Below are 22,084 nucleotides of genomic sequence, written 5' to 3' on the forward strand. Positions count from 1 at the left end.
ATTTTATTTATTTATTTGACAGAGATCACAGGTAGGCAGAGAGGCAGGCAGAGAGAGGGGGGAAGCAGGCTCCCCGCCGAGCAGAGAGCCCGATGCGGGGCTCGATCCCACGACCCTGGGATCATGACCTGAGCTGTAGGCAGAGGCTTAACCCACTGAGCCACCCAGGCGCCCCGAAAATGGGAGTTTCTTGTCAGTGAGGAGACTCATGTTTCTGATTTTGTGGATTTTTTTTTCTTTCTTTTTCTCTCTGAAAGAAGGAGGGTTACGTGGTTTGGTCTGTGCTCAACCAGTAGTCTCACGAAGGATCTGGGTTTCTGTTTCAGGAGCAGAGGCTGGAGAAGAGGAGGAGGAGAGGGGAAGGGAGAATTCTGGCCCATCATGCAGCGAAGTATCATGTGAGAACCCACCCGCGCCCCCACCCCACTGTCTCACAAGCGCTGCGATCTCTGTTTCTCTGTTTCTGTGCCTTTTCTTGGAAGAACACAAGTTAGTCTGCAAATCGGAATTTCCGGAAGCCGAGCAGTGCAGAGCGCGGGGCATGGAATCGGGAGGACGTGTGGTGCGACCGGAGGGTTTTAGCTGGAGGTTCAGAAACACTGACCCAGTGGTTCACAGTTGGTGGTTTGATCCCCCTGCCCAGGGGACAGCCAGCTGTGTCTGGAGACGTTCTTAGTTGTCACAACTAGGGGGAGAAGGGGCCTTGTGATGAGCATAGGGGCTGGGCGTGGTCGCTGCTGACAGCCCCCTACAACGAAGAATGATCTGGCCTGAACCATCAGTGGTGTCCAGAGTGGGAAAGCCTGTCCTGCAAGCCGGCTTCAGGAGAACCAGACAGGCGGTTACATGGCTTGTGTAGTTGAAACCTTCCAGAATGAATGACCTCGGGCTTTGGAATTCGAGAGGGTGTCCAGATAGGATGGTGGAGGGGCTGCTCCTAGAAGGAGGGGATGGATTCTAGACCGGACACCGACACCCCCCTCTTTGCCCCAGCCGAGATCTGGGAGGTCACAGATCACAGGCTGCGTTTTTCTCACGTGATGACGAGTCTGGGCATAGTCTGTCCTGGGCTGATGGTGCCTTCCATGGCTTTTTTGCCCCTGGCTGGGCTGGGCTGGGCTTGATCGGTTGATTTGACTGACTGACCACTCGTTATGTATTAATTTTGGACCGGTTTTAAACGTACAGAAAAGTTGTAGCAATAATAGGGCCCATTCCTGGAACCTGGCACCCGGCTTCCACCGTTGACGTCTCGTGGCCTATTGGTCACAGTGAGGGACCAGCTTTGTTGCGTTCCTGTTAACCACACTCCACACTTTATTCCGATCTCAGTGTACCTTCTAATGCTGTTCTCTGTTCCCAGGACCCGGCTTGGAGTACTGTGTTGCATTTAGTTATCGTGCCCCCTCGGTTCCCTCTGGTGGTTCCGGGTGACAGTTTCTCAGACTCCGTTTGTCAGGATACCTGCAGACGGTCCTCCAATATGTCTGATGTTGTTCTCATAACTAGGGGGGGGTCACAGGCAGCGAAGCAAGGTAGCCTCTCATCCCCGCATAGTAGGGGTGCAGAACATCCCCGGGTCAGGAGAGTGTGGGTGAGGCCTCTCCACCTTACCCTCTGTGGTCCCTCGTCAGTGCTCAGTTCTCTGGAAGCCAGCGCTTGGGCCAGCCAGTCTCAAACGGAGGGACAATACCTTGCTTTAATGATTTTTTCTAGTGCACTTTGCACCTCCTGACCTTTTCTGTTTAGTTATTTAACAGCTGCCTCTTCTATGGAGTCAACCCCTTGAGGGTGGGGACTTGCTGTCTTTGTCTCCACCGACTCCCCAGTGCAGAGAGGCTTTGGCACATCAGAAGCACTTACCTGATTCTTCGTGCAGTTATCGTTCCCATTTTCGTCTCCTTCTGTGCTCCTCCAGGTCATTTTTCTACCCCAAGAAGGAGGGCAAAGTGAAAAAGCCAGAGAAGGAGACCTCCAACAGCGTCAGAGAGACGGAGCCGCCTCCAAAGTACGTAATGGGACAAGGACATGGTGAACTTGTTCCTTTATAAGTCAGGACTCCCTTGGCTCTAAGCGTGTCAAACCCAGCTCAGAATGTCTTGGAGTCCTCAAGGGAATTTTTTGACTTCAGTAATTGGGACATCGAAAGGCATAGATCCAGCTTCAGGCACAACTGCATCCAGGGCCTCGGCCTTGTCAAAGCGAGTTGGCAAGTGCAAGTTCCGGGATTAAGACAACCGTGGGCAGGCATTCAGGAGCAAGGTGCATGCATTAGTCCTATCCCTTCCATTGTCTCTGTCAGGACCCATCACAAGGCTGTTCCCAGCTCCAGGGGAGGCTGGGAAGGATAGTCTCGAGCTGTGGATGGACGATTAAGAGTGTATGCCAAGGAGCGCCTAGAAAAAGCTCATGGGATGCTTGAAAGGAAAGGAATGGGACCTAGTGGAAGGGCTGGAACATTTGGGAAGGACCCCCTCTCTACCTGCCAGAGCACCCCCATTTTCCCACCTTCCAGGGTGGCACTGAAGGAGCGGAATGGAGAGGTGCCTGAGAGCGATTCTCCAGTGAAGAGGCCGGGGCGGAAGGTGGCCCGGGTCCTGGGCAGTGAAGGGGAGGAGGAGGACGAGGCCCTCACACCCTCCAAAGGCCAGGTAGGTCCCCACAAGCCTGCCCACCGTGACCGGAAGAAGCCATCGTTCCCAGCAGCCTTTGACGCGGAGTGTAGTCCAGCTGCTCGGGCGCTCATGCCCCAGGAGGTGGACGAGTTGAGCGGCCATGCCCTGGAGCAGATGGACGGCCTGGTCTGCACGGTTCTGCTCCACCTGCGCCCCCGTGGCCTGGGGCAGGTTCCTGCCCTCAGGCTTCAGCCGCCTCACCTGTACCATATGCCCCCGTGGAGCACCTACCGTTTGGGGTGACTGTGAGCAGGAAGAGTCCACCTGTGGATCTGAGAACAATGCATGAGCCAGAATTAGGGCTCAGAGACCCATCCCATCTCTCCTGTTGTCAGAGGGCTTTTCACCTTTTCCAGAGACATTGGCTCGCTTCTTCCCTTGCTCCAAAGTCGCCCAGTGGGCAGCCGATTGGTGACCTTAATTCTCTCTGCAGCCTTAATTGCCCTTTGCCGTGTAACCGAATATATTCACGGGTTCCAGGGACAAGAAGGGGCCATCTTTAGGAGGTTGGACTTTTCCCTGTGGCCGCTAGGGATGTGTGGAATAGTTTTGAGCAGGAGAGGGACAGAGGTGGCTTTGGGTCCTGAGCAGCCTTCCCAACATCCCTTTGGGGCCTCCACCCATCAGGGTCCAAATAGAGAGAAACCACATGAGTGATTTGAGCAGAGAGAGTTTAAGACAGAGAATTACCAACTAGGCATGCAGTTCTCAAGCGGGTCACTGCAGGAGCAAAAGAAAACTGGAAGGCGTCATGGAGGTGGCAGCTGTGGGGGGCAGCTGCCACCCCGGGAGCTGTGGACCTGACAGTGAGACCTTCAGATGCCAGCTGGTGCCTGCTGGGCTCTCTGAGCTTCCAGGTGGTGCCTGAGGGCCTGGTTAGATCTTTGTGACAGGCGCTGGGCGACGAGCGACGGCATCCATGGGGCATCACGTCGCGGGCCCCGTGAGTGTTGGAAATGCTGTAAATCAGATCCTCCTGAAGCAGGCCCCTCTCATGCCCTGTGGTGGTGCTGCCTGCCCTGGAGCTTTCTTCCAGAACGGGAAAGGGGTTTGCGGAGTCCCAGCCTCATGAGGGGGAGTGGACGGGGTAGGCGTGGAGCTGAGGGACTGTCACTTAATAACGGGCAGAGGACCCTGTAAGATGAGTTAGGCATTGAAACTAACATACAAATAATGGGCTTAAACAAGGTAGGAATTTATTTCTCCTTCTAATGAGCACAAAAAGTCTAGGATTAGCATGGCAGTCTCTCAGTGTCAGAGACGCAGGCTCCTTCTGTGCCATTACTTTTATCCTAGATGCCTTTGTCCAAGCGAATGTCCATTTTCAGCCAGTGAGAAGAGCGAGGCATTCCACGGGAAGTGTACACCCTTATCCCTTGTATTGCACTGTGTAGAAGGCTCCTGGCCACGCCTAGCTGCAAGGGAGGCTGGGAAGTGTGGTTCTTAGGCTCTGGGCCGTACCTAGCTACAGGGGAGGCGGTGAAATGTGGTTTTTAGTTGGGCCATTATATGTTTAGCTAAAAATCAAAAGTTCTGTTACTTTAGAAAAAAAGAGAGTTGTTATTGTCCATGATGGGGACAGTCTGGTGCCACGAAATTCCACAGGAGGGGAAGGAGGCTAAGGCCCGGGTTAAGAGAAGAGGAGCCCTGAACTAGGACAGGGAACTCTCTACCCCAACTGGAAAAGGACAAGGAGGTAGCTACTCCTTCCTCCCCTCACTCTAGAATTGCTTTTTCTTGCTTTCCAGAAGCCTGCCCCGGGCTCTCCACAAGTCTCCCCTCCCAGCCCTGTCACATTTCCCGAGAGCAGCCCTTCCCTCTCCAGCACCTCTCCTGTGGACATCTCCCCAGCAGGGATCCCGAAGCGGCGGACAGGTGAGGACACACAGGCCCCCGCCCCCTTCCCTTGCCTGTCTTTGTCCCTGCAAGGATTTCTGCACCAGGCGGCCAGCCTCGTGACAGCTCCGATCTTGGCGCTGTGGTTGAGAGCGTGGCTTCTCCATCCACTGACTGTGTGACCTTGGGTAAATGACTTACCTTCTCAGAAGTCAAAGCAAAGCTTCATTACTTTATCTGTAAAACAGGGATGGTAATAATGACAGCATTTATCATGCAGAGATTAAGAGGAAATATGCGGAAGTTACTTGGACCTGGGCCCAGCCCATAGCGAGTGCTCAGGAAGTGTTGGTTATTGTAACCACGAGTACGGGCCATGAGGGAGGCAGCGCGGCTCACTCTGGGAGCACAGTGAAGAGGGAGACTTGCAGAAGAGAGATTCACCCAGCCGAGCCCTGAAGGACAAGGAAGAGGGTTAACGGCAGAAGGAAGTAGACATCGAGAAGGCCCTTCAGGGCACTGATGGCTTGGTGTGTTGGTGCTTAGCGCAGTAGGTTGGGGACCCCCAGCGGGGACACTGGAGAAGGTCCATGGAAAGCCAGCCTGAGGAATGGCACCTCTGTCCCCCGAGGGATCCCCCCGAGGGATCGGGAGTGTTTCATACGGGGTGGGGAGGCACCAGTGAGAGACCCTCACGTGATGCTCGGTGACAGATGTGGCAGGTGCGGCCGAGGGACCGAATGTTCAGTGCTGCAGCATTTTCGTTAAGTGTGCAAGCGATGCCGGATTGAATCAGCGAGGGCTCTCAGGCACGTTTAGAATGACTTGGGTGCGTAAATCTTCTTCGGCTTTAAATTCTGTGAAATCCAAACACAGATCCGCTGTCTTTGAGAAAAACTTAGCGCCCAGTTGAGATGTGCTGATGGTACCTTGGGCTTCGAAGACAGCACGGAGAAGAGAGCGTTCGTTATTTTAACATTGAAAACACAATACGTTGGAGTTACAGTGTTTTTGGATACATTGGGTTATATAAACTGTGTTATTAAAACAAAGCGTATCTGGATTTTTTGCTTTTCTCAGTATCGCTCCTGGCAAGTTTAGGATCAGGTCTGTGGCTCACCGTCTGTTTCCATGGGGTGGCGCTAGTATGAGAAACAGCACAACTGGGGGCGCCCGGCAGGCTCTGTCAGAAGAGCACACAGCTCTTGATCTCGGGGTTGTGAGTTCGAGCCCCACGTTGGGCAGAGAGATTACTTAAAATCTTAAAAAATATATATATGTAACGCAGCTGAAACTAAGAGATGGTACGTGAATTACACTTGCATAAAAAACTTAAAATAAGTTTTTTGGGATTACAAAAAAGAAGAAAAGGAGTCTCAAGGGGTCACGGGGCTTAGCACTGTAGGAGCACAGAGCGGGTAACACCTGAGCCGAGCCATGGAAGGTGGGGTCGTGCCGAGGCAGGGCTGCGGGGGAAGCCGGGCAGCCATGGGCAGCCCGCAGAGCTGAGCCACGTGACACTCGGGGTGGCACATGCTGGCCTCTTTCTGGGGGATCGAGTGCAGTTTGGGGAGCAGGGTGAGTTTGAGGACAGTGTGGCGGCACAGAGGGTGGGGCTGGCCCCCACAGGGCCTCGCGTGCTAGGCCAGGAGCCCAGGTTTCGCCCTGGGGGTACTGGGGTGCCACAGGAAGGCTGCAGAATGGGGGGAGGGCCTCATCGTGAAATAGCTAAGTGGCTCAGGGTGTGCCAGAAGCTCAGGGCTGACCCTGAGGTTGGTCCTGGGGGCAGGGGGTGTCAGGGAATTTTTTAGAGGAAAGGACTTCTGCACTCTGGTGTGGAGGACCCCCAAACAGCAAGCGCCAGGGCCCAGAGTTACATTTGGGAACAGCAGGACTTCAGCCGTGCTGGGAATGCAGTATTGCCAGGTGTGGGAAGAGTTAGAAGGTCAGCTGGAGAGAGGTGAGGTTGCACAGCAGCAGAAGACTTGCTTCTGGAATGGGGGGGGTGGGGAAACATGGCCGGCTTTCTGAGTAAGGGGGGACAGTGCCAGCGGCAGCTGATAGTAGACCCCTCTGTGACCGTGCAAGGGAGCTACCAGGTCCAGGAGGCCAGGGGCAAGGGGACTGGTGACAATAAAAAAGCCATAGCCTCAGTGAGTTCCTCACCATGCGTGAGCACCTTGCTTAGAGGCCTCTAGAAGCACCCTCTGGAGCTCCAAAACAAGCCTCAGACACATGGCATGTCTTTGGGGGGTGCAGAGAGCACGACGGTGAATGATTCGGGGAAGGGGACACGGCCGGCAGAAGACGGACGTTCAGGGCGGCTACTGCGTTTATGTGCCAGGTCCCATCCGTCATGAACAAGGGCCCCTGTCAGGGCCTGTTGCTTCCCTACTGCATGTGGACTTCTGAGGCCCTGGAAGAGCCATTGGAGACACACGCTGATGGCAGATCCCAGGGGTGCTGATGGGGCCCCAAGAGCAGCTGCTAGAGTCGGCTCCGTGCTGGGCCGAACATGTCCTAGCATCACTTACACTTGGGGATTGTTTCCATTCTGTGCACTCGGGAGATGGAGGCACAGAGAGATTAAGTAAATTGCTCAGGGTCACACAGCCAGGAAGCAACAGAGCTTGAAGGATGAAGCGTGCCTGGGGCAGGAGGGGAGAGGGTCCTGCAGCCTTCTCAGGGGCCCCATCATAGAGGCCTGAGCTCATTGGGACGGGGTTGGGGAGTAGATGGGCCCCACAAGGTCAATCACGCTGAGCCCTTTGTCTTCCCAGCTCGGAAGCAGCTTCCTAAGCGGACAATACAGGATGTCCTGGAGGAGCAGGCCAAGGACGAGGACAGAGAGGCCAAGAGGAAGAAGGAGAAAGGAGGTGAGGCACCAGGAGGAGGGAGGGCGAGAGAGAGTTGGAGGGTGCGCGGTGGGGAATCTGGAAATGTGGGGGCCTCTCCCAGAGTCCAGGCTGTGAGGATCCCCAGTCTGATGTCTGTGTCCCTGAATCCGGATGTGTCCGTCAGAAGCCCACACACCAACACAGGCATTTGGGTTATGAGAGCGTTTTGAAATGCAATCATTTGGGCCACTTTAATTTAGGATTTATTCATAGGTGGTTTCCCATTTTTACCCTCTGTTTTTCTGTTTCTGTTGATGGAGAATGTTTTCTTCTCCACGACTTCTTTGTTCTTAGAAACATGACCAGGAGGCAGAGATCCCCAGCCTTGCAATAGCACCCTTAGTGTCTAAGTAAATTGTTGACGGCCCCCCGGGCCAGCACCTCAATGGTTCCATTCATTAAGTAGCTATGTCCGGACGACTGTTGATGTTCTAGAAACTTGGGCATTTGAGAAAAAGGCACTTGTCCAGTGAAAGGAAAAGTACTGTTCTTTGTTTCATCCTTAAAAGAATCACAGTGAGTTTCTAACTGAGGATGTGTCCTGCTCTCCGCACAATTGCCCAAACTTTGGAATCCCCTGTTCCCCGTTCACACTGGTTTTTGTGCAGCCACGGGAAGGAAGCCCAGCCTTGTGGACAGGTGAGGGCAGGAGCTGCAAGGCCATTGGGGGCTCAGGACGCTGAAATCTGGAAGACCTCGAGCTAGTAGTTCCCGCCGTGACCAGCAGGTGTCACCAGTGTCCCTTGGAACAGGAAACAACCACTGGTCCCGTGGGGCCCGTGTGCAGCCTTGACTTATGCTAGTGTTTGTTTACTAAAAGCCCCTTGTTAGGCTCCCCGTCTTTTAGTCCGTATCCACCCTTACTGTAAATTGTGCATTTTTAGCCAGTGTCAGTGTCTGGGGCCGTGGGAGGGCAGGTAGCTGCTTGGTTTTTCACAAGTTCGCTTACACAGCGTATTGTTGTCCTAGAAGTCTGGGGTTTTTTTTTTCCAGTTTAAAACATTTTTCATTTTTACCTACATCAAGTTATCATGTACATTTAGAACTCTTCCCAGTCGTGTCTTGCGGTGAATAATTTTAGACGTTGGTAAGAAGACACTGGCTGGGGCACCTGGGTGGCTCAGTGGGTTAAGCCTCTGCCTTTGGCTCAGGTCATGATCTCAGGGTCCTGGGATCGAGCCCCACATTGGGCTTTCCGCTCAGCGGGGAGCCTGCTTCCTCCTCTCTCTCTCTGCCTCTGTGCCTACTTGTGATCTGTCTGTCAAATAAAAAAAATTTAAAAAAAAAAAAAAAAGAAGGCACTGGCTGGTTGTGACTGTCTCTGGCTGCCCTGGCGCTCATGCCCGGGGTGTGGATTCCGTGGACGCCCCGCCGTGCCTGGGGCTGGGCAGGAGCGGGCTCACGCCTCCTGTCGCTTTACAGACATGCTTGATGGGCACAGGAGCAAATGGGGGCAGGACGTCTCGGGAGTTGAAATGTCCCTGGGGGTCAGAATAATTCTTTTTTTGCCATGTGACTTTTCTGTTATCCAAAGCTGAGACCCCACCAGAAAGCCTCACAGAGCCTGAAGTGAGCCAAGAGAAAGAAGCAGAGGAAGAGGACCAGCCCGTGACGTCCCCTGAGCATCCAGAGACCTGTGAGTTTCCAGTCCCCCGGTGGCCCCGGCTCTCTGGTTTCGGGTCGGATATCTTACAAGGCCAGTTTATTTTCTTTTTTAAAATATTTTTATTTATTTGAGAGAGAGAGAGAGCACAATCTTGGTGAGGGGCAGAGGGAGAAGCAGATTCTCCGTTGAGCAGGGAGCCCTATGCGGGACTCGATCCCAGGACCAGGACCCTGGGATCACAACCTGAGCCAAAGGCGGACGCTTAACCGACTAAGCCACACACAGGTGCCTCCCCGAGGCCAGTTAATTTTAAGTAAGGCTCAAAAATGTTGTTAAAATGCAAATTCTAAGGGAATCAGAGGTTTTATTGCCATCGTTGTTTTTATGGCTAAAATCCATGCCCCACCCCTCCCCCCATGCACACGGGAAAGAAGAGCCAGTCATCCCTCAACAAAATACTTGTATCTTCGAGAAATCACGGGTACTAAACGTTACTAACCGAGGGGTAGTTGATGAAGTTAGCCCAGCGGAGCTATGGGGTTTTTGAGGTGCCAGCTCCAGCCAAGTGTCTGGGAGCCTCCCGTGCGCGACACAGCCCCGTGGGGACATTTTGAGGACACGGCCAACTGCAGCAGAAGTGGGAACATTTTCTTCCCACTGAGCTCATGCGGGGATTTCTTTTTAAACCGCTGTCCGTTAAGTCTCCGGTCTCAGGCCGGACGCTAGGGAGAACTCTGTTACTGCTGATGGAAAGGCATCAGACCCAAGGGGCTCAGCACTTACGCACAGAAAGGAAAAGGGTGGAACCGAGGGTGTTTTCCGTCCGTGGAGTCAGAATGCTGTGGGTGGCCAGCGAAGTCCCGGGGTGAAAGTTGGCATCCCCAACCGACGTCTCTCGTTTTAGCGGCAGAGTCCCTGCCGGACAGCGCCTCGGAGCCTGAGGTGGCCGGGAAGCCCGAGGCTCGGGAGGAGGACCCGGCCAGGCCGCCCCCCAGAGCTCCCAAGACGGTCAGCAGCTTCTTCGGTGAGTGTCTGCCGCCCCTCGGCTCCCGGCCGCGCGGGGAGGAGGCAGGCGGGCCTTTCCCCAGAGCGCACCCCGCCCCGTGGAAGGTCCGACCCCGGACTCCTGGTTTCACGGCCGGTGGGGGCTCTCAGGAGGGGGACCCACAGTTGCCTGACTTCATTCCCAGCCCCCCGGAAACCGGCAACCAAGAAAGAAGGGAAAGAAGAGGGACCTGGCACTCCAAGACAGGAGGAGGCCAAGGGGTGAGTCCGTGTCGGCTGTCGAGGTGGGGGGGCGGGGGGGGGCGCTAAGGGGAGGCCCGCGGCGGGTCCAGATTCTGCTGATTTGATTCCCCTTACAAGGAGACCAATGAGCACCCGAAATTCTTGCAGCTCGAACCGTCGGCGATTACGGTTGATTATAACAATGCCGGTGTTTTGGGCATTCTTAGTGTCATTTCTGTGCCCCAGTTGAGGCATTACTGGGGAGACCGAAAGGCGCTGTGTCAGCATGTGACGTCACTCTACGAACGGTCAGCTCCTTTTCTCGAACACCGACTGTGCGTTGCATACGGGATGGTTTCTTTTAGGCTGTGTTACTTCCCCTCTGCCCTACTCCTGTGGAGGAAGAGGAGAGGGCACTTTAGCCATTTTACGGACATTGGAATAATTGACCCCGAGGGGTTAGGTTGGCTTCCCCGGGTCACACAGGGAGGCGGTGGGGCAGGGCCGGGCCTGGGACTCGGGTCCCCCTGAATCCTGGGTCTGGGCTTTCCCTGGCTTCTGCCCCATCTTGCCTCCAGGGATGTGCCTGTGCTTACGTGTCTACGACTAAGCTTCTCTGACAAAACCAGCGTCCTGCTACACGCTAAGCTTTCTGTCTTGCTTTTTATTTTGTGGAATTTGGTGGCCATTTCTCTTAGCCCATTCCCAGCCCAATCACTTGTCCCTCTCTGACGGCTGCCTAAAGGAGACCGACACACCTTCAGGACCTCCAGCCTCTTCACCTCAGAAATGGGGACATTCTGGTGACAGAAAGCACACCTTTGATCCACTCTTAACTGTGGGCCAGGCACCGGGCGGCGTGCCTTCTCTATCCTGACGCTTTGAATCCCCCCAGCACCACTGTGTGTAGATTCTGCCAGTCTCCCCATTTCACAAATGGGAAGGGTGAGGCGTTGGAGCAGGATGGTACTCTGGGTGGTTAGAAAGCCCAGCTCTGCCCACGCCGGCTGTGTGACCTCAGGGAAGTGACATAGCCTTTCTGGGCCAGTTTCCTCCTGAGGGTTCGAAACATTCGACTAGGGTCTGGCCATGGTCAAGTTCAGCAAGTTGTAGCCACTGCTGTTGTTAGTGTTGTTATGAATTTACTATTAGTGCCTCACTTACGGCCCAAAGGAGGAGTGCACCCCCGTTGAGATTCCTGGTTGTGGAATTAATTAATTAATTAATTATTTTATTTGGGTAAGAGAGAGCAAGAACAAGCAGTGGGGAGAGAAGGGGAGGAAGAAGACTCCCCACTGAGCAGGGAGCCCGACGCAGGACTCGATCCTAGGACGCTGAGATCATGACCTGAGCCAAAGGCAGACGCCCAACCCCCTGAGCCACCCAGGCGCCCCCCTCACTGCGGAATTCCTTAACCACAGTACTCTGGTGTCTCGTAATAACAGCGGGCTCGCCAGGACGGCTACCACTTGGGAAAGGCTGAATGTGTCCAGCTCCCCATGCGCAGCCCTGCACACTGGGTCCAGCTCGGCCACCCATAGTCTGTGTGTCGGGATCAGCTTTAAGAGCCTGAAAACCTCCTGAGGCTTCTCCGATCCTCCTGGGCCTCCCCTGCATAGCTACAGGCCTGAGGCTGGGGAGTCCGTGTTGTTTTGAAAAGGCTCCCCACAGAGTGCTCCAAGGAGGGGGAACGCCCTCCATCGTGTCTTCTGGCACCCTCCTGATTTCACATGGTGGTAGGGACTCCCGGGAGCTGCATTGGACAGAGGGCGACAGTGTGGCTCGGAGAGAGGAGGGTGCTCCCTTGGGGTGACACGGCTGCTCAGTGACGGTGTGGGGATGTGAGCCCAGAGGCATCAGACTGCAGGGGCTACAGTGCAGGGCCCCTGGCAGGGCTGGCGTGAGGCATTTCCAGGGGCGATCGTGGTAGCGAGAGGTTCAGCATACTGTCTCCAGGGCCGTGCTGCTTGCTAGCTGTGTGTGAGCTCCTCAAGCACTTGCCTGGGAAACAGGGTTAGAAGAGTCCCTGGTGTAGCTGGGAGCTAACAGGCAGGTGCCCTGAGCACAGTGCCTGGCACTTCGAGACATCTCGGGACTGCACCCTTCTGCTGTTCTTGCCTTTCCATCAGGAGAGAGGGAGGGAGGGCTTGGGTGGGAGGCCCGAAGAGGTCTCTGGCCTCTTAGAATGGCCCCCAGAAACCAAGCAGATCGTGTTGCTCCATTTCATCCATACCAACCCCTTTCCCGTTCCTCAAACACATCATGTGCGTCTCTGCCTCAGGGCCTTTGCACTTGCTGTTTCCCCTGCTGGGAGTGCTCTTCAACCTGATACCCACTCTGCTCACTTCTCATGTCATTCTGCCTAAATGTCTCCTTCTCCAGCCTTTTTCTCAGAAGCGGTACCTGCCATCCTGCCTTCCCCCAGCGTGTTTTTATTGTGGTTTTGGAAAATTTTTTGATATTAAAATTATTCGTTTCTATGTTTTGGGGTTTTTTTCCCCCTACTCCCTGGCTAGAATGTGAGCTCTAGATTCGCGGACTTTGTTTTCATTCCCTTTTGTGCCCTCATGCCTAGAGCAGTGTCTGGCACATAGTAGGTGCTCAGAAAACACTAGCTGGAGGAATGGCTTCTCTTTGACCCTCTTCTCTAATCTCCCTGTTGCCTCCACAGACCCCCGGACCCCCCCAGCTACAATCCTGCCAAGAACAGCTACCATCCCATTGACGACGCGTGCTGGAAGCCAGGCCAGAAGTGAGGCTCCCCCCGCCCCCAGCAGTCCCTCCGCCTCTCCCTGTCACCAGGCACATCTCCCCAGAGGCCTCCATTGGAGGAAGCCGTCAGACCTCTCAAGTTCCCATTCTGGGGACACAGGCAGCCACCCCAGCGGTGGGGGGAGGCAGGTGGACAGACAGATGGATGGCACGGGTTGTACATGCCGCCCTGTGTCTCTTTTCCTTCCCCAGGGTTCCTTACCTGGCTGTGGCCCGGACCTTTGAGAAGATTGAGGAAGTTTCTGCTCGGTAACTCATCAGGCCCACCTGGGCGGGCAGGGGCAGGTGGGGCGGTGGCTCGCGCTGCTCGGTCCCTTCTGCCTCTGCCCTTTCCGCTTCACCTTCCCGCCTGCTCCCCTGGAGTGTCTGCAGGGCCTCGTGGGCCACCGGCCCGGAGGGCCGCACTTCTGTCTCTTTCTGTGGGTCAGAAGGAGGCGTGGACGTGAGCCCAGGTTCCGGGGTGGGGAAGCCGCCTCCTCCTGATGGCAAGAACTTAATCTCCCCTGGGCAGGGAGAAGTAACCGTAGCCTCGCTGACCGTCTTGCCATCAGTGTGAGGAGGTCTGGGTCTGGATTCTAGTGGGAACCCCAGTCCCGGCGAGTGCTAGTCAGGCCGCTGGCGCACCGGGCTGCCCGGCCCCGGCCCTCCCCCTTCTCCAGGCCCCTAGTACCCAGCCCCCTGGCTCTCAGTCCCAGGTTCTAGTCAGTATCATCAGGTCCCTCCCCCGCCATTTTGGTTCCTACCTGCGCATCAGCCTTGTTTCCAAAAGATCCTTCCACGTTGGTCTAAGTAGGTCTTGGCCCTTTTAATCTGGTTCCGTGGGATTCCTTCCTCTTTCACTTCTCAGACATGAGTGGAGCATTTAGGCTCTTCCCAGCACTTTGTTCTCGCGCACGTGTGTCTCTGCGAACATGGGAGGAATGTCCTCCGGGACGGAAGCCCCACAGTGGAATTGCAGGCCACAGAGGGTGCGGGAAGGGCCTCAAGCGCCAGACCTGTGGGCTGCGGCAGTGGGAGGGCCTGGTTAGCCCGAGCCCTGCCCGGGGTGGGCACATGGGTCTGGGAGTGGGCCCAGTTCCACTGCCTCCTGGCTGTGTGACTGTGGGCCGGTGGCCTGACCTCTCTGAGCTTTGGTCTCTTCAAGAAACACGTGCAACTCGTCCGTCTTGAGATTGCACCGAGACCCATGGAGCAAAGAGTAGCACAGTTGGCTGTTCGGCAGCCAGAGACACTACTGTCCAATGTCCCTGAGTTCAGAACCATGGGTGACTGTCCAAACTCCAGATGCCCCAGTTGGGGGGTTTTATAATTTTTTTTTAATCTTCTTGAAATAGTTTGAAACTTAGAGAAAAACTGCAGACACAGCATCACCAGTCACCCTGTACCCTGCGCCAGCGGCCCCTGGCGCCAGCCCCTTCTGCCAGCACGTGGCCGTGGCCGTGGCCGAGACCAGGACGTTAGCGTCAGCGCACTGTGAAGTGACATCCAGACTTCACTTGGGTTTTGCCAGTTTCCCCTTTTGCATTGTCCTTGCTGGGCCAGGACCTGCCCCGGACCCTGACACCTACCCGCAGCGGGTCCTCCCTGCGGCCACCAGTCTGATTGCTGGTTATGCGGCTCCGGGGCCATCTGCCGGCGCCTCCGCTCCACACTTGCTGCCTTCCCCTTTGCAGTGAGCAGGTGTCCTGGGGGCTTCCCTTTGCGCCTGTGCAACGACCCCATTTCTCCTCAGACTCGCACCGCTGGTTTTAGCATCCATAGGAGTGTCCTTGGGCCGGCGAAACAGATCGCCATCGCTTGGGGACTGAAAACAACAGACACGTGTCCTCTCGAGGTTCAGGAGGCCAGAAGGCCAAGATCAAGGGGTGGGCAGGGCTGGTTCTTCCTGGAGGCTCTCGGGGGAAACCTGACCCGTGCCTCCCCCAGCTGATGGTGGCCGCGGGCATCCGTGCCTGTGGCCAACGTCACTCCAGTCCCTGCCTCTGATTCCACAGGCTCTTTTTCTCTGTGTGTCTTCTTGTGGGTTTTATATGGACACTTTTGCTGGATTGAGGGCCCACCCATCTGTGATGATCTCATCTTAACCCTGACCTCAGTTACACCTGCTAAGCCCCTCTTTTCAAGTAAGGTCCTGTCCTGGGGCTCTGGCGGCCCTCCGTCTGGGTCATGCCGTTGGTCTGCCCGTAAGTCACGTGCGTGGTGTCTGCCCCGCGCTGCTTTGCGTTTCTCTCTCTCGTGCCTCCCCCGTGTGTTCACTGGGCTGCTTCTGTAAGGGAGACTTAGCTTCCCTTTCCAGTGAGGTCTTCTCAGCCGCAAACGCAGACCTTTGCACAGAGGCCACGAGCCACGCAGAAACGGGGTTTTACTCTTTGAGCCGGCAGCCGGTGCAGGGGTAGGAAGCACGGGTCCTCGGGCAGACGGCCTCAGCTCACGTCTCAGCCTGGTTCTCACTGGCTCTGTGGCCTTGGCCGAGTTACGTGATCTCTCTGGGCCTCAGCTGCTTCCTCTGTAAAGTGGGGGTAACATCAGTATTTCCCTTGTGGCGGGGCCGGGAGTGTTCAGTAAGCACCCTCCTCCCCCCCCCCCGTCTGGCATCTCCAAAGGGCCCCCCCCCCCCAGCAGCCGCTGCTCCTCTGGATGGCTGTCCCTATCTTGGCCGTAAGCATGGAATGGGCTCACCCTGTCCCCAGCACCCGTGGTACCCCCTGGGCCTGGACTGGAGCTCCTCCTCTTCTCCTTCCCCGGGGTCCTTTCTTCTTGCCCCCAGCTTTGACGCCAGAATGCCAGGAGGTCACACCTCTGCCCCCCTTCCCCCCCAGGCTCCGGATGGTAGAGACGCTGAGCAACTTGCTGCGTTCTGTGGTGGCCCTGTCCCCTCCAGACCTCCTCCCCATCCTCTACCTCAGCCTCAACCGCCTCGGGCCGCCCCAGCAGGGCCTGGAGCTTGGCGTTGGTGACGGCGTCCTCCTCAAGGCAGTGGCCCAGGCCACGGGTAAGCAGGGGGTGTGGTGGCTGTTCCAGCGTTGGGGACGGGGGCTCCAAGGAAGAGGGTGCAGAGGTGAAGGAGGAGGTGAGAGACACGGCGGGAGCTCTGAAGGTGGGGAGAAGGGCCGACCGGATAGACAGGTCTGGTGGGGGGAGCGTGGGGCACTGTTCCAGGTGTTGGAGGCTGGGTGGCATGGGGCAGGGTGGGGGGGGAGGGGCTGGGAAGATGGGCTGCAGAGGGAGCGGGGTGAGGGCACTAGGACGAAGGCCAGGGCCCAGGGACATGGCAGAGCCTGGAGGGCCAAGGGGAGATGTGGGGAGACCACGAGCGGGGGCCAAGCCGGGTGTGAGCAGAGAGGACCCGAGACAGACATCCGGCCCTGTGCGTCGCCCTTACCACGGGTTCCCTCCACCCCCAGGGCGGCAGCTGGAGTCTGTCAGGGCCGAAGCAGCCGAGAAGGGCGACGTGGGGCTGGTGGCGGAGAGCAGCCGCAGCACCCAGAGACTCGTGCTGCCCCCGCCCGCTCTCACCACCGCCGGAGTCTTCGCCAAGTTCCGAGACATCGCGCGGCTGGCCGGCAGCGCTGTGAGTGGGGCAGGCTGGCCCTCTGCACCCAGACCCTCTGCCCTTCCCCTGGGCGGCCCGGAGGCATGCGTGTGGCGGGGGGCTTCCGGTCACGCTCTCTGGGGCTGGGTCGCTTCGGGCCTGCTTGTGGGGCCGGGGGTCTCCTGCCACAATCCCGGCACCTGCTCCGCAGCTGCCACGTGACCCCACGCCGGACAGTACGTGCTTGCTTGAGGGCGGGAGGGAGGTGGGCTGGGAAGTAGGAGTCGGGAAACAGCCAGGGCCTATTCTGGGGGGCCAGCCAGGAGGAGGTGTGGGCCCCTCCCTTCGCCCCAGCCACTGACTGCTCCACCGGCCTTCAGTCCACAGCCAAGAAGATGGACGTCATCAAAGGCCTATTTGTCGCCTGCCGCCACTCAGAAGCCCGATACATCGCCAGGTAGCTGTGGGCCTGGGAGGCTGGGAGCGACGGCGGGAGGGAAAGACCAGCTGTGGTAATCCCACTGGGACCCCAACCGCCCTCACACTGGGCCCTGAGGGTCTGGACTGGGAACACCGGGTCCCTTTCCCTGGGCAGCTCCCCTCCTCAAGGCCTGGGGCTCGTGGCCAAGTAGTGCCGGGGTTGATGAGCGTTGCCTGCCTGGCCTCAGCAGAAGCAGGACAGGACTGGGGCCCGGCGGTGGCCGTGCAGGTGGAAATGAAACCGTGGGTCGCCCCCATCACAGAGCGTTTCTCGGGGCCCCCAGCCGGGTGTGGTTCCTCCCCGAGGTGCTGCCAGGCAGGCCCCGTCACCCTCAGCCCCGTCACCCTCAGCTGGGTCTACAGACGGGGAGACGGAGGCCGGGGGACGGTATGCCTCGCGCTGAAGGGCAGTGCCTCAGAGCCAGGCCTGTGTGGGGGACAGGCTGTTGAGTAGCACACTCTGGGCCCCTCCGGGGAGGCCCCGTCCTGCTTCGCAGCCCTCTGTGTCCTGGCTCGCCTGCCCCGAGCCTCACTGAATTTCCCCAGAGGCCCACTGAAAGGCAAAGACACCACGGGATCCCTGGTACTGCTTAGGGAAGGCCGGCGGCCACGGCCGTTCGGGACTGGCCTCCGTTTCCTCGTCTGCTCACTGGGACTGTGTGATCCCTCGGGTCCCTTCTGGCCCTGAAGGTGGTTCAGGTTTCGAGGAGAGGGTTACAGAGAGTTGAGGTGGGGGAGACGGGAGGAGGCAGGGGCAGGGCATGGAGGGCAAGACAGGGAGGGTGGCCATGAGCCCACTCCCCCTCTCCTGCTGTCTCCCCAGAGCCCTGAGCGGACGGCTGCGCCTCGGGCTAGCAGAGCAGTCGGTGCTGGCCGCCCTCGCCCAGGCCGTGAGCCTCACGCCCCCTGGCCAAGGTGAGGCCCCGCGGTCTGTCTCCGCACCCAGCACCGGAGTCAACCGGGTAGCCCTCCTTTCCCCGAAGTCCACGCTCCCCTGCTCCTCTCCAGGCTCCTTCCCTGGCAGCCTCGTTTTCGTTCCTTGTTTCCCTCACGCCGCCTGCTATGCCCCTGGGGTAGCCGGAGGGTCAGCCGCCAAAGCCTCTGCTGGTGGTCTGTTCTCAGAATTCCCCCCGGGCATTGTGGATGCTGGGAAGGGCAGGACAGCAGAGGCCCGAAAGACATGGCTGGAGGAGCAGGGCATGATCCTGAAGCAGACGTTCTGGTGAGATCGGGGTCTGTGGGCAGAGTGGGAGGGTGGCGGGAGCCAGAGGGGTGGCGGGCTCAGCACAGAGGGCCACGTGTGACGTGGCAGGCGCCAGTGACTATCGTGGGGCGGGGGTGACAGAGCAGGGGTAGTGATCCAGACAAGATTGGTGCTGGGCATGAGGCAGGGGACCGTGATTAGGACCAGGGACATGGGAATGGGGAGCGGGGGCACGGGGTGCTGGCCACAGGTGCGTGCAGCAGACATCTGAGAGCTCCCAGTGAGACCGCACATGCGCAGAGGCCGAGAGAACCGGAGCAGGGCTACTGACCGACGCGGAGTGAGGGGTTAGGACATCCACGGGGTGACAGCGAGGGCTCCAAGGAGGGGGGACTTGGCCACAGCGAAGTGGTGAGTGCCCAGAGAGAGTGTCAGCGGCAGGAGGGCCCAGGAGCATTTCTGCACATGCCCTTGGGGCACCTGCCACCCCCTACCATCCCGCCCAGGGCCAGGGCAGCGGTCTCCACTCTGCCCACGGGGAGGATCTGCAAACTGGGGCTCCCCGGCCTGCCCCCAGCCAGCTCCATCAGACTCTTGGGAGGCAGGGCCTGGTCTTGGAGAAATTTCTTAATCCATCCTTGAGGGGTTCTAACGTGTAGCTCAGGTAGAGGGCCCCTGGTCTCCTGGTGACAGGGAGGGGTGACAGCAGGCCCAGAGCAGGGGAGACGGAGCGACGTGCAGTGGTGCTGAGGGGGGCAGTGTGATAGACAGCCGGAGTAGGGGACATGGAGGAGGTGGGGACAGGTGGGAGCAGACCCCCGGACGAGGGGAAGGACCGGGAGAGGCGCAGTTTGCAGCCAGAGCACAGGGTTTCCAGGCTGCCAGAGTTCTGCAAAGACACCTGCCGGCTCGTGTTTGCCTCTGCCCCAGCGAGGTGCCCGACCTGGACCGGATCATCCCTGTGCTGCTGGAGCACGGCCTGGAGCGCCTCCCAGAGCATTGCAAGCTGAGCCCAGGTACAAAGCCACGGGGTGGGGTCGGGACCATGGGGCAGGGGGCATGGGGCAGGGTTGGGGGACCTGCCCTCCTGCACGCTCCGCTCCCTCCTCCCAGTATAGCTTCCTCCGTCCCGCCAAGAATCTGCGGATTCCTCCTCTTGCCTCCAAAACTGAATCCTGTTTCCCATGCTGAAACCTATCCGTCTTCTCTTTGGTGTCCCAGTCAGATGAGGCAGGGTGGGGGTAAATGCTGGGACAGAGTTATTACCCTAAAAGGCAGCAGATCAGGCCAGACAGAATCTTTCTCTCACATGTAAGAGTCCAGAGGAAGGCAGGGGATCAGGGAGGACACTGTGGCTGGGCTCCAGGGATCCCCTCTCCCCCGACCGGGGACTGAGGTTCCTCTTCCCCATCACTTTATTGTCTCGAGGTTTTCACCCTAAGGTGTGTGACCAGAGGTGGCTCAGGTTTCTAGATCACAGAAGAGGGAGAGAGAGAAGAGGGGTGAGGGTGTGACCCAGACCTTGCACTCAGCACTCCCCATGCGTCCTAACTGGCGTCCTAATCACGAGGCCTTCCCTTCCTGCAGGGGAGGCTGTGAGTGTCCCAAGCTGGGAGGCCAGGTGAGGGCATGTTCTCCCTGGGCACAGCCAGCTGTCTCTGCCACACACACCCCCATCCCACGCGTTGCTGGCGCCTCCCCCAGCTGACTCTCAGTCCTCTCTCCCAGGGGTTCCCCTGAAACCGATGCTGGCGCACCCCACCCGCGGAGTCAGCGAGGTCCTGAAACGCTTCGAGGAGGCAGCTTTCACCTGCGAGTACAAATACGATGGGCAGAGGGCACAGGTAGGGGGGCGGACACACCCCTGAGGCAGGAGGGAAGGTGCCCAAGAGTGGGGCCCGGGGGTGACTCAGATCCGAACTCAGACTGCGTCCTGCTGCAGACCGCCCACCCATGCGACCTCACACTTCTCAGGCCTCAGTTTCCACCTTCACATAGTGGCTGTGTCAGTAACCACCACGAGAGCTTACTGGAAGTCAGTTTGATTGGATAAAATCATCCAGATCTCTGAGCCACAGCAGTAGGAGTTGAAGCAATGTTGGCTTCACCCGCCCGTGCCCTGTGGGTGGGGTCGTTCACTGTACCAGCCGTGGTGGGAGGCCCCTCCTTAACCCGCAGTGCCCTGGCTGTGTACAAGGGTGTCCCCACCCCGCAGTCAGGGATGTCCTTGCTTGGGTCTGTAAGGACGCTTCTCGTGGCTCTTCTGTCCGGGCGGGGAGCTGGGGCTGCCGTGTTCATCGTGGGGGCGGATGAGCGCGTGTGGCGGGTGACACGTGGTGCTCTGAGGCCCTTAGAAGCAGCAAACGAGACTGGTGGATCTTCAAACTGTGATACTGAGAAAAAATAAGAAACAAAAGGATTCATAGTAGCGGCAGTGATCTTGAAAATACATATGTGTTTTAAGTCACATATGCTGTATCCAGCCCACATGCAGCTGTCGTACGAGTAAAGCAACATATTCGTAGTTCTGCTTAAGGACTGTGGCCAGGCTCTGTATGGAAACACAATACATTCAGATATTTATGGTTTAACACTCAGGCATATCCGCGCAAACACAGCAAGACGCCGGAACCTCCAGGGTCGGGGCTGGGGGGTTGGTGGGTAGGGAGGATGTGGAAGGACATGGCAGGGGCTTCCATGAACAGGTGGGAGGCACCGTGTGGATGGAAGAGATGACTTCCTCCAGTCTCTGCACTGATTCCTCCTCCAGAGCTTCCGGAGCCTTCTGCCGGTCAAGGTGGGGCTAGGGCCAGGTGGGGTGGGCCAGGCTCTGAGTCCCCCTCCCTTTTCCCACTGCCTCAGATCCATGTCCTGGAAGGCGGGGAGGTGAAGATCTTCAGCAGGAATCAGGAAGACAATACCAGCAAGTACCCGGACATCATCAGCCGCATCCCCAAGGTGGGCATTTGCTGGGGTTGTGTAGCAGTGTTCCTTTGAGGGAAAAGAAGTCCTCCCCGTGGAGATGATGAGTAAGGACAGGCATTCTAGCATGATTAGCATGTGCAAAGGCCCTGTGGTTGGAGGGGCCCAGCCAATCTACAGGAGAGGCTAGCCTGCTGGGGTGCAGAGTCTGGGAGGGCCAGAGGCTGACCCAGGAGAGCCCCCACAGCTTTGGGGAGCTGGAGATGGTTTTTAGCAGGGATGCACTGCGATCAGACTTGGGGTTTGCTCAGGGCACCCTGACTGCTGTGAAGAGAGTGGGTTAGACACACGGTCCACGCAGGAGCAGGGAGACTGGTAGGATGATGTGGCCTCGGCTGGACCGGGCTCAGTAAGATGGGGGACTGGAGGTGGCTTAGAGATTTCAGAGGGGAAGTGGACAAGTTCCCGGGGAACTGACAAAGGCTGCTGGGTTTCCAGCTTATGGGACCAAGCAGTAAGTCTCAGAGAAGTTTGTTTTCCCTTCCTCGTGGGCAGCGAGGGTGTGTCCGTACATGCGCCTCTAAGTTGACGTCAGTTCATCGGTGGGTCTCGAGAGCTGTGGAAGGAAAAGAACTTTTGTTTCTCTGGGCCTGTCTTTTGCCCTCATCCCCTACCTCTTAGTAGCCCCAGATCTCTCTCTCCACCTTTCAGATTAAACTCCCGTCAGTCACATCCTTCATCCTGGACACAGAAGCCGTGGCTTGGGACAGGGAAAAGAAGCAGATCCAGCCATTCCAAGTGCTCACCACCCGCAAACGCAAGGTAGCCTCTGTTCCCCTCTGCTGCCTGCCATAGTCACACACTTTCTCCTCTTCCTCCCAGCCCTGCCCCGTCCCCAGAAGAACAGAGTGTCCACTGGGATGCGGTTCTTGC

At 57.6% G+C, this 22,084-nt stretch overlaps 1 protein-coding gene across 5 annotated transcripts in view; it reads left to right on the top strand.

Annotated features, from left to right (window-relative positions):
• The first annotated feature begins 236 nt into the window (after positions 1-236).
• LOC111160665 (DNA ligase 1) overlaps positions 237-22,084 on the top strand; it is a 30,562-nt gene continuing 8,714 nt past the window's right edge. Inside the window, exons 1-20 of one of the 5 annotated variants that reach the window (XM_022523924.1) lie at positions 345-398; positions 1,919-2,008; positions 2,516-2,651; positions 4,424-4,550; positions 7,292-7,387; positions 7,669-7,671; positions 8,943-9,044; positions 9,919-10,038; positions 10,205-10,280; positions 12,913-12,993; positions 13,206-13,262; positions 15,833-16,005; positions 16,418-16,584; positions 16,926-17,002; positions 17,849-17,940; positions 18,148-18,247; positions 19,160-19,245; positions 19,958-20,073; positions 21,092-21,187; positions 21,863-21,973. In XM_022523924.1, coding sequence (XP_022379632.1) covers positions 382-398; positions 1,919-2,008; positions 2,516-2,651; positions 4,424-4,550; positions 7,292-7,387; positions 7,669-7,671; positions 8,943-9,044; positions 9,919-10,038; positions 10,205-10,280; positions 12,913-12,993; positions 13,206-13,262; positions 15,833-16,005; positions 16,418-16,584; positions 16,926-17,002; positions 17,849-17,940; positions 18,148-18,247; positions 19,160-19,245; positions 19,958-20,073; positions 21,092-21,187; positions 21,863-21,973 — 1,923 coding nt within the window. In that variant the 5' untranslated portion in view covers positions 345-381. Of the gene's footprint in view, positions 399-1,918; positions 2,009-2,515; positions 2,652-4,423; positions 4,551-7,291; positions 7,388-7,668; positions 7,672-8,942; positions 9,045-9,918; positions 10,039-10,204; positions 10,281-12,912; positions 12,994-13,205; positions 13,263-15,832; positions 16,006-16,417; positions 16,585-16,925; positions 17,003-17,848; positions 17,941-18,147; positions 18,248-19,159; positions 19,246-19,957; positions 20,074-21,091; positions 21,188-21,862; positions 21,974-22,084 lie in introns of all 5 variants that reach the window. The other 4 variants (XM_022523923.1, XM_022523927.1, XM_022523925.1 and 1 more) reach the window with 4 other exon arrangements.

Source organism: Enhydra lutris, unplaced genomic scaffold, assembly GCF_002288905.1.
Source record: "Enhydra lutris kenyoni isolate GAN:26980312 unplaced genomic scaffold, ASM228890v2 scaffoldscaffold77, whole genome shotgun sequence".
Lineage (NCBI taxonomy): Eukaryota > Metazoa > Chordata > Mammalia > Carnivora > Mustelidae > Enhydra > Enhydra lutris.